This window comes from Bubalus bubalis, chromosome 13 (assembly GCF_019923935.1).
Source record: "Bubalus bubalis isolate 160015118507 breed Murrah chromosome 13, NDDB_SH_1, whole genome shotgun sequence".
Classification (NCBI taxonomy): domain Eukaryota; kingdom Metazoa; phylum Chordata; class Mammalia; order Artiodactyla; family Bovidae; genus Bubalus; species Bubalus bubalis.
Genome location: NC_059169.1, coordinates 37,562,254 through 37,577,331, shown reverse-complemented (window position 1 = coordinate 37,577,331; position 15,078 = coordinate 37,562,254). Strand labels below are relative to the sequence as shown.

General features: G+C 34.2%; 1 protein-coding gene across 12 annotated transcripts in view; it reads right to left on the bottom strand.

Annotated features, from left to right (window-relative positions):
* Window positions 1-15,078, bottom strand: part of MYCBP2 (MYC binding protein 2) — a 263,442-nt gene that overhangs the window by 50,197 nt on the left and 198,167 nt on the right. For 8 of the 12 annotated variants that reach the window (XM_025262731.3, XM_044927209.2, XM_044927208.2 and 5 more), the window contains 2 exons: window positions 13,126-13,248; window positions 10,132-10,311 (listed from right to left, as the gene is read on the bottom strand). In XM_025262731.3, coding sequence (XP_025118516.3) covers window positions 10,132-10,311; window positions 13,126-13,248 — 303 coding nt within the window. The remainder of the gene's footprint in view (window positions 1-10,131; window positions 10,312-13,125; window positions 13,249-15,078) is intronic. The other 4 variants (XM_044927210.2, XM_044927213.2, XM_044927214.2 and 1 more) reach the window with 2 other exon arrangements.

Here is a 15,078-nt window from a genome sequence, read left to right as displayed (position 1 = left end):
GTCAAAGACTGACTAGAGTGATATCGGTCGATAAGGACAACTGCAAAGACCCCTTGTAAGCTGGTTCAGGAGAGAATGGGAGGAGTGGATGGAGGGATGGACCCACATGCCATCAAGTCGTGTCGTGTTCATCTAAGTTAAAAAGCTGTTAAAATTTTAGTATCTTTGAGCATTCTTCTCTTTAAAGTCTATAAACTCAAAGGTATCAGACTCTACAAAAGGAGTTCTTACGCTATTAATACTCAGTCTGCAACTCTGCCTAAAAATGTCAGTTCGAGTGCCAGTTTTTGACTGGAATTCAAGGGCAATTCAAACTGCCCATGAAAGGACACAGTTTCATAGCCTGGTCACTAAAATTTGTGAAGACCGGGTTTAGCAAGGGGACACAAGAGCAAGAAATTAGAAGACTATCTTGATTAAAAATACCGATAACATAAATGTACAAAACTACTGATACACAGACACTTGTAGGATAAGATGTTAGAGGTTTAAGGACAAACTCCTGGAGGAGGTTCTGAAGCCAAAATATGCTTGAAGTCTTTTCAATATGTTACAAAACCTAAAGAGAATAGGTATGATTCAGAGTGAAGAAGAAGAAACAAATATTTTTTGAAAGTCTAAAAAAGGTTACTATTAAATGCCTAAATAAAGTAACCTGTGATTTCACACAACACTACTTCTAGTCATTTAATTTTACAAAATTTGCCCATGTTTAAAATACTTTGAGGAGAAGGCACTGGCACCCCACTCCAGTACTCTTGCCTGGAAAATCCCATGGACAGAACAGTCTAGTAGGCTGCAGTCCATGGGGTCGCTAAGACTCATGTCACTTTCCCTTTTCCCTTTCATGCATTGGAGAAGGAAATGGCAACCCACTCCAGTGTTCTTGCCTGGAGAATCCCAGGGACGGAGGAGTCTGGTGGGCTGCCATCTGTGGGGTCGCACAGAGTCGGACACGACGGAAACGACTTAGCAGCAGCAGCAAAATACTTTGAACTAAAGATTTATCTTTCAATTTAAAAACAGAAGTAATCTGAAGAGAAACATTCCTACCTATGCACAGAAGAAAAAATTGATCAGCTTTTAGACATCTGATGAAGATTAATCATGCACCTTTTTATCTTGCTTTAAGATAAAACAACCAATTATTAAATTACTCTCTGTAGGCTTTTGATTTTTTATGCATAATATAGTTAACTAAGGAGAATAATCCTTAAAACAAAATCTTTAAAAAGCAGGATTTTTTTTCTCCAGTACTCATGTGAAGTCAATGTTGTTTGGTATCAAATATTCCTTTATTAACAATATGGTTCTTTACATGTCATTTATTCTTCATTTTCTTTGATTTAAATCCCAAGTATCAAATTCCCTGGAATATTTCATTCATTCTCTGGTCACAGAAACTCTGAGTTGACTGTAATCTGTATTTAAAAACTTATTCCCTAGGCTAATGATAATAAAAGTTTAACTTTTTTTTTTTTTAAATAAAGCATTCACATTTCAGTTGGCCAAAGACAAATTGTGGGACAATACACTGGAAGAATCAAGGCACCTATCAGCATTTAGATTTAAAAAGGAGCATATATTCTATCCCTGTGTCAGGAAGATCCCCTGAAGAAGGAAATGGCAACCCACTCCATATTCTTGCCTGGGAAATTCCATGGGCAGAGGAGCCTGGCGGGCTACAGTCCACGGGGTCACAAAGAGCTGGCCCCGACTGAGCATGCACGCATATATTCCTTCAGTGTTGAGTCAACAATGAAGCAATGATCTTCTTTATCCATCTGTTGATTAGCACCCAGGGTGTTTCCATATCTTGACAATTATAAATAATGCTTCTGTAAATGCTGGGGTGCATGTATCTTTTAGAATAAGTGTTTTTATTTTCTTTGGATTATACCCAGTGGATTTGCATCTAAAGCTGTCAGTCTAGACAACTGCTAGCTTGAGTCTGCAACTGTCATCACTATCACCGTATTTTAAACCCTCCAGGACATCAATAGACAGATGTAGGAATAATACTTACACTTAATTATACTTATTTCTTATCTGCATATATTTTGATTGTTCACATCTTTTGGCTAGGTTGAAGCTATTATTTATATATTGTCTCCTCAATAACCAATACATTTGCTTTTTAACTTTTTAAAAAAATAAATAGCTTTAAAATAAGTAATTTCCAGAATATCTGAACTGTAAGTTAAGCTTAACCACTTACTGCCTGTCGTAAGAGTCTATACTGTCAAAATATCTGTAGTTCTATTCAGAGAAAAATGCAAATGTACAATTACTAAGGTTCAAATTGAGTGAAGAAAGTCAGAAACACTGTCCCTGTCATTCCACTGCAAACATGACACAATCTTATACTGTTTGTGAAAGATTCATACAACTAGATTTCTTTCTACATCTGAAAAACATATACATAAATAAATATAGATATGAATAAGCACAAACAGGATACACAATCTTAATAAATGTGTCAAAAGAAAAAGAGCGTAAGACACAGAATTGAAACTAAAATTTGTTTACCTAAATGTCAGTATACTAAATGAATTATAAAACTAGAACAAAATTTTCAACCTTAGGATAAAATAGAAATATGCTTTTCACTAGAATATAACATTAATCCATGATAAAAATGCAGAAAGGAAGATGCATGAAAATCTGTAATGATGTATTATCAACTTGTTAGTCAACAATGCCATCTTCAGTTATGGAAATGCTAAATATTTATTCAAATTATAGCATTCTGGAAGCTAAGTTACCCAACTGAACTCATTTTTTCCTTAAAATCTTCTTTTTATTCTGTGTGTTGGTATCAGGTAAGCATATAATCTTCCCTGGTGGCTCAGAGGAAAAAGCATCTGCCTGCAATGCAGGAGACCTGGGTTCGATCCCTGGGTTGGGAAGATCCCCTGGAGAAGGAAATGGCAACCCACTCCAGTATTCTTGCCTAGAGAATCCCATGGACAGAGGAGCCTGGCGGGCTACAGTCCATGGGGTTGCAAAGAGTCGGACACGACTGAGCGACTTCACTTTCACTTTCAAGCATATAATCTTCCAAAACAAAGGAAAACTGGACATCATTCTAGATTAGCTCCTCCAACTATCTTTAGCACGTCCTGTACAATTTCACTGCTTACATGTTTCTAAACATGTTCCTTCTATTTTCCCATTGTAATTTACCTTAGTTTAAGCCCTACTCAGCTTTTCTCTGGAATTTCTGCTTCTAACACTCTCCCTTTCTCCAGAACCCTTCTCATAATATTTTCAGTTATCTTTTACAAATTTAAGACTGATCACATCATTCTATTTAAAATTCTGCAGAACTATATAATCCTTCATCTGTTTCTTACACTTTACTCATTTTACACAGTATTAAGTCTAAACTACTGAGAATGGCTTACAAGACCTTCATGATGTGGCCCCACCCTCTCTAGTGTAAGACAGTGCCATTAGGACACCAACGCTCTAAGCCACCAATGCATGAAGTTCCTTATGTGAATCATGTTTTTGAACATAATCAAATGAGCTTATTCTTTCGAAGTGCTTAAAATGGTGCCTGTTATGTAGTAAAGGACTGCCATGCGCTAGCTATTACTATTTCATACGTTCTCCTCTTTCCTCAGACCACCAACGCACTCTCCCCATGCTAACTCTGAGCTGATGATGGCTTCTATTCCACTGAGAAAACAAGACAAGACAAAAAACAAATGGAGAAGATTCTCATGCTGCTAACACTACGTACTCTTTTCTCTCCTGTTCTGATGGATGAACTATTTCTGCTCCTACTTGGCCAATATTTCCACTTTGTGCTAAATCCCATCCCCTCTTCCATGGAAGAATACTGTTCCAGCAATTCTCCCCTCTCTCCTGCATCAGCAATATTTCTCTCTATTGGATCATTCTCATTAAAAAAACAACCTTAATGTTACCTTTTCCCTGCTTAAAAACCAAACCAAACAAAAACCTCTCCAGATCTCACGTCCTCTGTCTTGGTTTCATTTTTTCCTTCCCTTTATAGTAAAACATGACAGATTTAGCTATAATAACTATCTTCAATTTCTCATTCCCCTCTTTATCTTGAAGCGACTCCATCAAGCTCTAGCAGCTCACTCTACTGGAGTTGCTCTTATCATCAGTGACCTCCACGGTGCTAAATCCACGGTGCTCAGTCCTCACTCTACCTGACACATCAGCCACATCTGATACAGATTATCACTGTTCCCTTGAAATACTTTTCTTCACTTGGCTTGGTTTTCCTATCTCTGTGGCTACTTCTCAGTCTCTCTCGCTGATTTCTCCTCTTTCCCATGTCAGAACACTGAAATGCTCCCAGGGTTCAGTCTTTAGGCATCCTTTCTTTTCTCCCTACACCCACTTTCTTGCTGCTTTAATCCATCCTTAGGGCTTTAAGTGTATATAACAATTCTCAAATTATTCTGCTATAAGCCAAACAAACTCCTAACTTATGTGTCCAGCTGTCCCAGACAGTTCCCCTGAACCCCAGGCTCATGTGTCAATCTCTACTAGGTATCTTCACTGGATTTAATAGGAATCTCAAACTTAACATATCTAATCAATCATTCGAGAATACGGTGACAATTATTCCCACCCCGATCCACGCCCCTTTGCAGCGAGCAACTCTAATCAACGAGTGGAGTCTATTTCGCCATTCTTGAATGTAAGTGCATTGCTTTGACCACCAGAGGATGGCAGATGTGATGCTGTGTCAGTGTAAGTCTCACAAGATTGTGAACACTTTTTCTTTCTCAGAATCCTGCAATGTCCAGACAGACAAACCCAGGGTAACCCACTGACTGACAAAAAAACATTTGGCCTAATCATCCTTTTCATGCCAGCCAATGGCCAGCTAACCCCCGAGGCAAAAATACCTCAGTGACCTACGAATGCATGAAGAATCCCAGGCAGGGTCCCTACACCTATCCAGCTGAGCCCAGCCTTCTCTGCCAACCCACAGAACTGTGAGCTAAACAGTGCTCATTTTAAGTCAGGAAGTTTTGGGGTGGTTTGCTATGCAACAGTAGCTCTAACCTCTCTAACTTTTCCTGGCAGAGTAGGCAGCTTTTCTCCTGTGTTTCCAATGCATCCTGTGAATATTTGCTCCTGCAGACTTAAAAATAATGTCATTTAAAAAAAAAACATGGCTGCCTTTGACAGTATTCCAAAAGATTAGTGATGATATTTTCTCTACCTTATTGCTCCCTATAGCCTAGCACAGAGTAGATACTTAACAAACACAGGTAAATAGATGATGGAAGAACAAATGACCCATCTGAAGAAAAATGGGAATGAAGTGTAGAATAAACTTAGTAGCTAAGACAGAGATGGGAGCAAAGGGAGAGACAGAAGGTCAGATCTTGTCAGAAGAAAGCAAACAGATGCACTAAGGCACACTGTCCTATAAACAACAGCAGCATTCTTTGGCATTTAAGCTTCTAGAATGAACTTCATCAGGGATAAGAAGAGGAAGAGGAACATGGGTCCAGACTTTCCTACCACCGAGAAGATGGTGACATGGAATGAAAATAAACTCTGGCCCAGGACTGAAATGACAAGGATGTGTAGGGAGGCTAGAGACATTAGAGTGCAACTGAAATATATATATATTGGCCCCTGTGACAGATGCTATAGGCTCAAGCACGAAAAATTTTATTGAGCTTATTTGATTTTATAAAATCTGTTGATATCATCCTTTAATTTTTCCTGACAAAAATTATAAAGAGGAAAAGGATCTTAGAAACCAGCTTAGTGTCACAAAACTAACTGGAGGGAGGAGAGAGATTAAAACACAGGTATCCTTCCTAAGTCAAGTGTTTCATCCATGCCACAGCTCACAGCGGGCAAGGAAACAAGTGGAAAGATTCTAGGCTGGGACTGCAGTCCAGGATAAAGAGGAAGTCCAAGACTCAGAAACAAACCTGCCTTTAATACTAATATCTGGTTACAGTGTTACCATATGAAGAATTAATCTCAAAGCAAATAATGAAGTTAAGCTATGAAAATGTGTGGAGCAGTAGCTAAAAACTCCTTTGTACCTTTCCAAATCCCATCCTGACACTCACTCCACAGAGAACAGAATGCCCTGTCTGAGATGGTGATTTTTCCCCACTCTGCCTTGGACTGTGAGAGATGCTGAATGTTTGCATCAAAAGGCAATATATCAGCAGATAATGATCATCAGGCACTGCATTTTATGGGTGAGTTAAAAAGGGCTCTAGAAATGTGAAGTAACCTAACTAAAGCTAGTGAGTGGCTGGAGAGGAAATCTGAGCTTAAAGTCTTTCCATCACTACATCATTGGAGGCTAGGTAAGTAAATAACAGTGCTTTAGTTAAATGGTAGTACATTCAAACACTAATCAGTATGCATGCAGATACTCAGGCAGACTCTTGTCACATTTAGCAAAATTTCTGTCTCACTTGAGAATGTGATAAATGAGTATAAAAGAAAAAGTCTTGTTGCAAAGTAACACAGAACTCTCATAGCTGAGCTTGAAAGTATGATAACCATATTATATGTTATATGTTTAAAATCTCTGACAAAATGGTGAACTGTCTTAATGCTCTATTTGACATTTTTTTCTACAAAAAAGCAAATTATTTAGCTTCTTGGACAGCAGCTAGAAAATACGTATGTTAAACATAGTCCTGTGAAAAACAGTTTTTCAACTGGATTATCTTATGTAAAATTCCATCAGTATAAACTTAGAATTATTAGACATCACGACATTAAAGCTGGATTTAATTACTAAGGAAATATTCCTTCTCTATTTTGAAGCTGTATTATGAATAAATTCTGGAATATTGATCATAAGATAACAAGAAAAACAGCATCTCAAACTCATGGTTCACACTGTAGAAGAGATCATCTTAGGCATTCACAATCAATAAATACTCTCTTAATGCTCGTGATGTGTGAAATATTGTCAGAGGCAATGGGATAAATAAAATGATGTTTTCAAAAGAAATGAGGGAAGATAATGAAAATTAAGAATGCAATATTCTTAGAAGAAAATGGGCAATTCCTTTTCTTTTCAATTCAATTCCTTTTCAAGAAAAGGAGACAATTTCCCACCTCTGTCCATTAGAAACTTACTGCCAAATTACCTACCAATTCTAAAGTCTACTTAAATAATTTTGAAATAAAAAAGCAAATGGTAGAACAGCAAAGGAAAAGTTTATATACACACCTCTCCCATGCCTTTGCATACATATAAATATGGTAAGACAAGGAAAATTTGTGACTTTTATTCCTATAATTATTCTATTTCATTAGAATAACATATTAAATAATTTGTATGTACATATGTATGTGTGCCTGCACAAAATAATTTTGCTAATTTAAAAAATAACCAAATTAATTTAATGTGCCAGATTATTTTCAATTCCAAAGATTAATTTAAAAAACCCTATGCTTAGGGGGAAGAAAACCTAAAGAAATACTGACAATAATGCTCATAAAGCTGACACGTGAGGAGGTTTATGTATGTCCTCCTAGAGCCCATCTACTTAACTGGGAACTCGAGTTACGGTATTTGAAAAATCTTTTCCTTTCAAATCATGCTACAGTCTTAAACTATGAAGGGGAAAATAACCAATACAAACAAAGTTAATATCCTAGATGTTAGAACTAAATGGAAACAGAAATTTAAATATTATATATTAAAGAACAGACTTTTTCCATTATCTATTAATAGGCAAAGCTAGATATATAAAAACATAGCCTTTGTAGTCAGGAGAACTGGCCTCATCTTCTGACTCTACCATTTACTATGTGTGTTTCTAGGGCATATCACTTATCCTTTTTAAGCCTCCATTTCTTTACCTGTAAGATAAAGATATCATCTCAAATGAGAATATACTACAATGCTCAAGGACAATATTTAGTACATAGGGATGACTTAGCAGCATAAGCAAAAATCAGTAAATATGGTCTTCTATACATAAATTTTATTTTAGAAACACAAAAGGATAAAACAAAAATGATTCTTATTTTACTAATAATTAGTAAAGGGAAGTTCAGAATGAATAAGCCATTTTCTAAAGCAATATGAAAAACTGGTGGGATGGATAGCAGTGGAATTCGGGAAAGAGTATCTTATGGAATTTTAATTCTGCCACATTCAATTTTCCCAATATGATGCGATTACTACAATTTTAATGTATTTATAAAACATTAAATATTTTTAGATTCCACGCTTGTTTTTAGTTGCGCTAAAGACTAAAACTTCTGGTTTCTGAAATCTGGTAATCAAGCTTTAGTGATATTCTGCTGAGAATAAAAAGTTTATATCACTGGAGCACACACAAGAAATGATTCAGAAAACAGGTAATTCTGAGACATTTCTATGCCATTATTTCAAATGTGCTCCAATATGGTGGTAAAGGAAGGGGTGGTACTAATAACACTCAGACAGAATGTGGACAAAATTATACTGACACAATGTCAGTTAGGAACCTACTGTCCTTTAACAAAGACAAATCTGATTTTCTTTACATTTTGTTTCACAATATTTTATTAAATAATTGGTAAAATAAAAACAGTAATTATACTTTTTTTAGACAAGTTTTTGAAAAGAGCTGCAATGGACCCTTGAGGAGGAACAAATAGGTCCTTATTCCTTAGTTCTCTTGTCTGCTGCCACTATGACATTATCAGGGTAACTTCTCTTTTAAAATTTTATATTTAATATGAATTTTCTGCCTGGTTACAATTTTTTCCTTTTTATTTCCTTGTCCTTACCTTTAACACTTCCTACAACCTGGGTACATCTGAATGTAAAATGTTTGTTGCTCCATTAAATGGGTAAACTATTTATGGTCTTCACCATAATATTTATCAAGGAAGAAAAACACTATTTCACACACATGACACTATTATGTTTCCTTGAAATTCTTCTTTTAAAAGACATTAAAGTGAATATTATATATGAATGGAGATAATTAGCTAGAAATTGATACTATTTATATTTACAAACTAATTAATTGAACTTGACTAATGCTTAGCACAAACCTAGAAAAGCTTATACTCTAGTATATTCTTTTCCTAAGATAGATAATAATATCACAATGAATAATATCATTTGCTAACAGTATACTACCTGGCTCCTAACAAAAACTAAACCAGCTGGTATTCTCTTAAGCAATCCCAATAATAGTTATGAAGGTGTTTTTGTAGAAAAATAGTTTAGATCTAAGTGTGAATGTACTTCCTTAAAGTAAAGCAAAGAGGTCATGCACTTGAATTCAGACAGATGACTGTACAAGCTGAGATAAACTCCCTCAATTCTGTGACTGTGTTTACATACTATACAGTTAATATGTGAGCTGCCGGCCAAGAAGAGCATATTGGTGTCATATTAGGAGTTTTGAGACATTTATGGGGAAGCCTCAGCAGCTTATTAAGAAAAAAGAAGACTTGGCTAGTATAAGTGCAGTTTGTTTGGGTCTATTTTCCAGATCAGTATGAATTACTATTGATATCATGGATGAAGGGCCTTTTGCCTAGAAGGCTGAACTGAATCAAATGACCAGTTTAATATATTAAGAACAACAACAACAATAAGCAAGAAAAGAGACAATTTGAGATAATCTGGAAACCTAAGTTGTTCGTCATTTCAGAGACACCAAATTCACTTAAAAGAAACAAACAAACCTGCCCAGTACAGCCTCTCCTCCACCCACGGGTAAAGTGAAATAGGTTCATTCTCTTGGGGCATTGCCAAGTAACAAAACTCCAGTGTAAGTCAACAAAAGTTATCCCTAGAACTGGTGCTTACCACAGTCATGCATTTTATAAAAAATATTAAATCAAATGTTTTCTTTATATATTTTATAGTATGATTTGCTTATTTTGGAATTAGAACAAAAAATAATAGTAATGTTTTAATAACTACACTTAATGAAAAATGTGATTACAAATAAATGTCTTAGCTGAGGTATGTCTTAGGTCAGAACACCTTAAGTGCTTCAAAAACGTGGGAAAGGATAACATCCTTTTTAAATAAAACCAGCTAGGTGAGTTGATAAATAATTAGCAACTGATAAACAACTCAGAACAAAGCTTCAGAAATGGTTTGATGAGGCAGGTAAGGCTGACAAGACTTACTCTGAAGCTGAGGCTGCTGGAAGGAAAGGGGCTGTCCGAACACAAATGGGCTGTGGACTAGGGAAGAGGGAGGTTTTGCAGCTTGATCAAAGATGGAAGGAGCTGGGAGATTGGGTCGTGACTGAATGGAATTCAATATGGCACTCAGTTGGTCACCTGCAGTGGGCAAAACAGTGAAGACTACAACTTGTTATTAATTAACATCCAAAATGGCAAAGTAAATGGTGCTTTACGACATTCAGATAGTCAAACACTAGATAAAACAATGCCAATTCAGAACTCCTGAGGAAGTTGGTGATCATTATCCTCAAATTAGGGACTGAATGCTGTGTGTCATTTTAATAATAGAAGCACTCCAACAAATTTTACATAATAGCCCACCTATAAAAACAAATCCATTTAAATTTATTTACATCTAGCAGTAGCAGGAGAACATACAGAGTCTATGAAGTAACTATGATAAGCTGATTTGTATCATATAAATATAAATGAAAACCTAAGTTAATGTCATCTTCTATGAAGTATCTGACAATGATTATCATCACTTTGCCTCATATGTAGTATACTTCATGCAGAAAATATGCAAATAATATGAATAATTTAATGTAGGATTGAAGGGAGGCAAAGTATGTTATTAACTTAGTAATATTTAGAGTTATAAATTACTAAATTTATATTTTCTTTTTTAAAGTTGCTATTGCCAAAGAAATTATACATTTTTAAAAGCATGAACTCTTTTGCTCAGATAGATAATATAAAAATCTGTCAAACCTATAAGATAAAAAGGAATATAATCTACCTTATTTAAACAGTATCTCAAACATGAATTCTGAAATTTTCTTCAAATTAAGTACAAAGGACATTAGTACAAAAATAAAAAATATGAAACGATATAATTGGATGGATGATAGCTCCTTATTTATGAGAATATATATATTCAAAGGTTTAATTGACATCAAAGAAGAGGGGAGAACAAAAAACATATCCAGACTAGCTGAGGCAGAAACTGGAAAACAGCACTTTCCTAGCCATATTCTCTCAATATAATAAAGTTTCATAAGTAAAATTGTAAATGAAACACCAACAAGCAATAGAACTGTGAACAAAAGTTACATGTCTTTACTTTTAAAAAAAAATTAATGCTGCAGATTACAGGAAAGATTTTAGAGATGATGAAGAATTTTATAAAATTGTTTTAAGGGAAAAGAATTTTTGCAAAAAACAATTACTTGACCTTGGGTAGTTCAAGAGTTAAAGAAAATGAGAACCACTACTAAAGGCAAGATAAAAATAGAGGTTATATATATACAATCAGATCAAAATTTCTTAATATTTCTTTGCTCCATCTAAGTACCTTTAAAGTCTATTAACAAGTCCATGCTATTTCTGAACAATATTAGCAAAATCGCTTTTAAAAAGTAATACACTATTTTTATTTAATAACAAATGTTCTCAAGAAAAAAAAAAAAAACAAATGTTCTCAGAAATGTCTGTGTCTCTTAAAAGTTGATTTTTATTCTTAAGATGTTTTATCAAACTATGTTTTAAAGACTGATTTAATGTGACAGCCACCAGTACAATTTGGACATATTAGAGACTTAAAGCATACAATTTGAATTAAACATGGCTTTAAACAGATTTCTATACAGGTATATGTGGTAAGTAAACACTGAGATTTTAATTTAAGGATTGGCAGTGGTAGAAGGAAAGGGGACATGAAGCAAACACCACAAAGCACTTACCCTACTTAAGCATGAAGATCTAGTTTAAGTTAGCTGAAGTCTTAGCTACCAGAAATGAGTGAGCAGACAGTACCTAAGCCTGTAGGTTAGAGCAACCCAATACAGGAGGAAGAGCCAAAAAGAAATCTTGCAGCTAAGGCTTCCTTCATAAAAATACATTGTGGAAAGCAATAAAGGTATCAAATAGAAAATGATTTTATTTTAAATTGAGTATTTCCTCCACAATGATGTATTTTGTATTTCGTTGACTATTTCACTATCTCACTTTCTCTTCAAGTCAGGTATTAAGACAACTCTCTTTGTTTCTGGAAATCAAATCCTATGAATTAGTTTAAATAACATTTTAAAGTTAGAGTATTTCCATGGAGACTATCTTCTCCTTCCCATTGTCCAGTTGAATGCCACCTGCTGACAGCATCACTGATTTGAAGCTAAGAGTTAGGATTAGGTTCATAAGAAACGTGTGTTCAAATTTACATACAAATGGAATTACAGATGAAATTCAAGCATAAATTATTCCAGAGTAATTATTATTTGGACTGTCCATGATTCTGGTCTCTTCTGTTAAAGCTACCAAAACAAACTGTATACTTTTAATATTTATATGGCTTAGGGGTTTTGTTTTACTTTTTACATTTTTTTGGTTTCATTATATAATCAAACCCAAAGATATCATTTCATGTAATTCAAAATTAACTAAGATAACTGATTACATTCAAAATCACACATATTTAATAAAGCTAATATGCAATATTACTTAAAAATATTACTCAAAATACTTTGATTTTAAACAGATCATTATGGAAAGCTTTTTCTTTGCTCATTAATATTTAATAGCAAGTGGATGATTTAAAAAAGTTCTACTAGATATAGTAACATAGAATCTTAATGATGTGAATTCAAAATGAGTGTTTATAAAATGGGAACAAGTAAATAAGAACTATAAACTTAAGCTAAAATGGATAAAAACAAAACTTGTTAAAATAATACTTTCATATTGAATATATATGTATACCTATGGCTGATTCATGTTGACGTTTGACAGAAAACAGCAAAATTCTGTAAAACAATTATCCTTCAATAAAAAATAAATTAATTAAAAAAAAGAATACCTTTATAAGCATTTTGTTAGTTTTCCAGTAACAAACTTTAAAAAAGTTCTGTGGGTGAACAGTAATAATAATGGGTAAGAGAAGGTAATAAAAATACTACAGTTGTTAGGTAAGTAAGAAACTCACTTTTAAACACCTACCTTTATTATTTCCAAGTCCATAATCAAATCCTTGGGCACTGCAACTTGCCCCTTTATTAAAAGCTTGTACTGAGAAAGGGCTTGGAGGAGGAGTTTGAGAATTTTGATCCAGAAGAACTTGTTCTACAATAAAAGGAACATCTATAACATTAGTTTCTTATATGCTATTCTCTATAGAATAAAGAGATAAAATGGCAAGAAAGATTTTTATGATGAGTAAATTTCAAAATAACCTCACATTTAGATTTGATAATAAGTCTACCAGTTAGGTCACTGACACCGACAAAGTGCACGACAAAGCTTTGTTTTCATCTATCAAATTCACTATTATATTTAGAAATGGAATATGCTGTTATAGAGTCAATTTGCTTTTATTGTGGCAGGATATATCACTGAATGTATATTAATATTTCTGGACCAGGAACTTATATTTGTAACAAACTTATAAAAGGACATTTTATAAAATAAAAACGTATGTCCCATAAATCAGAAATTAAAATATCTTCTATACCAGTATTCAAATAGAAAAGCATCTTCAAAATATCTAAGTCTATGGTATCAAAAGAAATTTTCACTTATAAAATATTTTAAGTTCTCAATGTGAAAATTATGGAAAATTTAACTTTGTACTTATTTTTACTCATTATATAAAAGATATGTTCCCTAAATGGAAGGATGATAAACCTGGTTTTATAAGCACTTTTATTAACAATGTAACTAATAAAAGGCAAAATAAAATCTATCAAATGAATGGTGAAAAAGAGAAAATAGTATTTATTCCATTAAAACAACATTATGAATAGCTGATGGTTTAAAATATACTTTAAACTTTATATCCCTTTAAACTGAAAATGGAATTAGAAGAAAGTAGCAATGTTTTCTTCCTACCCATAAGTCAGAATTCTGCTGTACTGGCGGTAGTGTATGCTAACTCTTTACCAGCATGTCTAGGCTTTTTTTCCCCCAAGAAACCAATCCTAGCACTTCTCTTAGGTAAAACTCTTCAGTATGAGGTGTTTCAGCAGTGAAATATTTCTTCTGAAATTCACCCAGGAACAGCAATCTGAATGGAAAAGACAGCTCTGCTCTCACCCTCTAGACTGAGAAAGTCTAAGTACCAAGTATGTCTGTTTTGACCACAGCAGTATCTTTGCCTATTAGCTTTATCTACAGACATCAAAGACCTACAAAGGATTTTTACAAAGAGGAAAGGTTTAGTTTTACTTACGCTGCTCTGTATGAATAAATTACTATAGTGAAAAATCTTATTTCCATACTAAATTCAGTTACATACTAATACCAATGAGCAGACTATTTGAGTAACACATCAAACTAGCCTTAGTGACTTAAGGCACTAGCTTTTTATTTCTTTCCTATGACCCCAGATTTTATGTCAAAATGTTAAGATTCACACTACACACACACACACAGCAAAAAATCATTAAGCGATTACAGAGAAATTTAAACTTCTCTTAACACCTCTTTTAGGGATGAGTATATACTTTAGTAGAAACAACATCCTGATTTAAGAAGCATTTTATACAGAAAGAACCTTCTACTTTCTAAATAGATGGGAATACAGCTTCCCATATTAAAACTTACTCCTTAGTATGGAAAGCATCTTACATTTTAACAACAATAGCTAATCTTACCATCTGCCAGCTTTGTTATTTGTTCACTTAGCTTTCATATTCAACTTATAAATTATCTCCATTTTGTAAATGAGAAAACAGAGGCACAGAGATACCAGGTAATTTGGCCAGAGTCATACAATTGAAAAGCTACAGAGCTGGCATTAGTACCCTGGCAATGCAGTTCCAGAGCCCAGTGTTACAATTTATGCTCACTGCTAGTTAAAATGATTGCTGTTGTTTGTTGTTTAGTCACTAAGCTGTATCCAACTCTTTTGCAACATGATGGGCTGTAGCTCAGGCTCCTCTGTCCTCCCAGGCA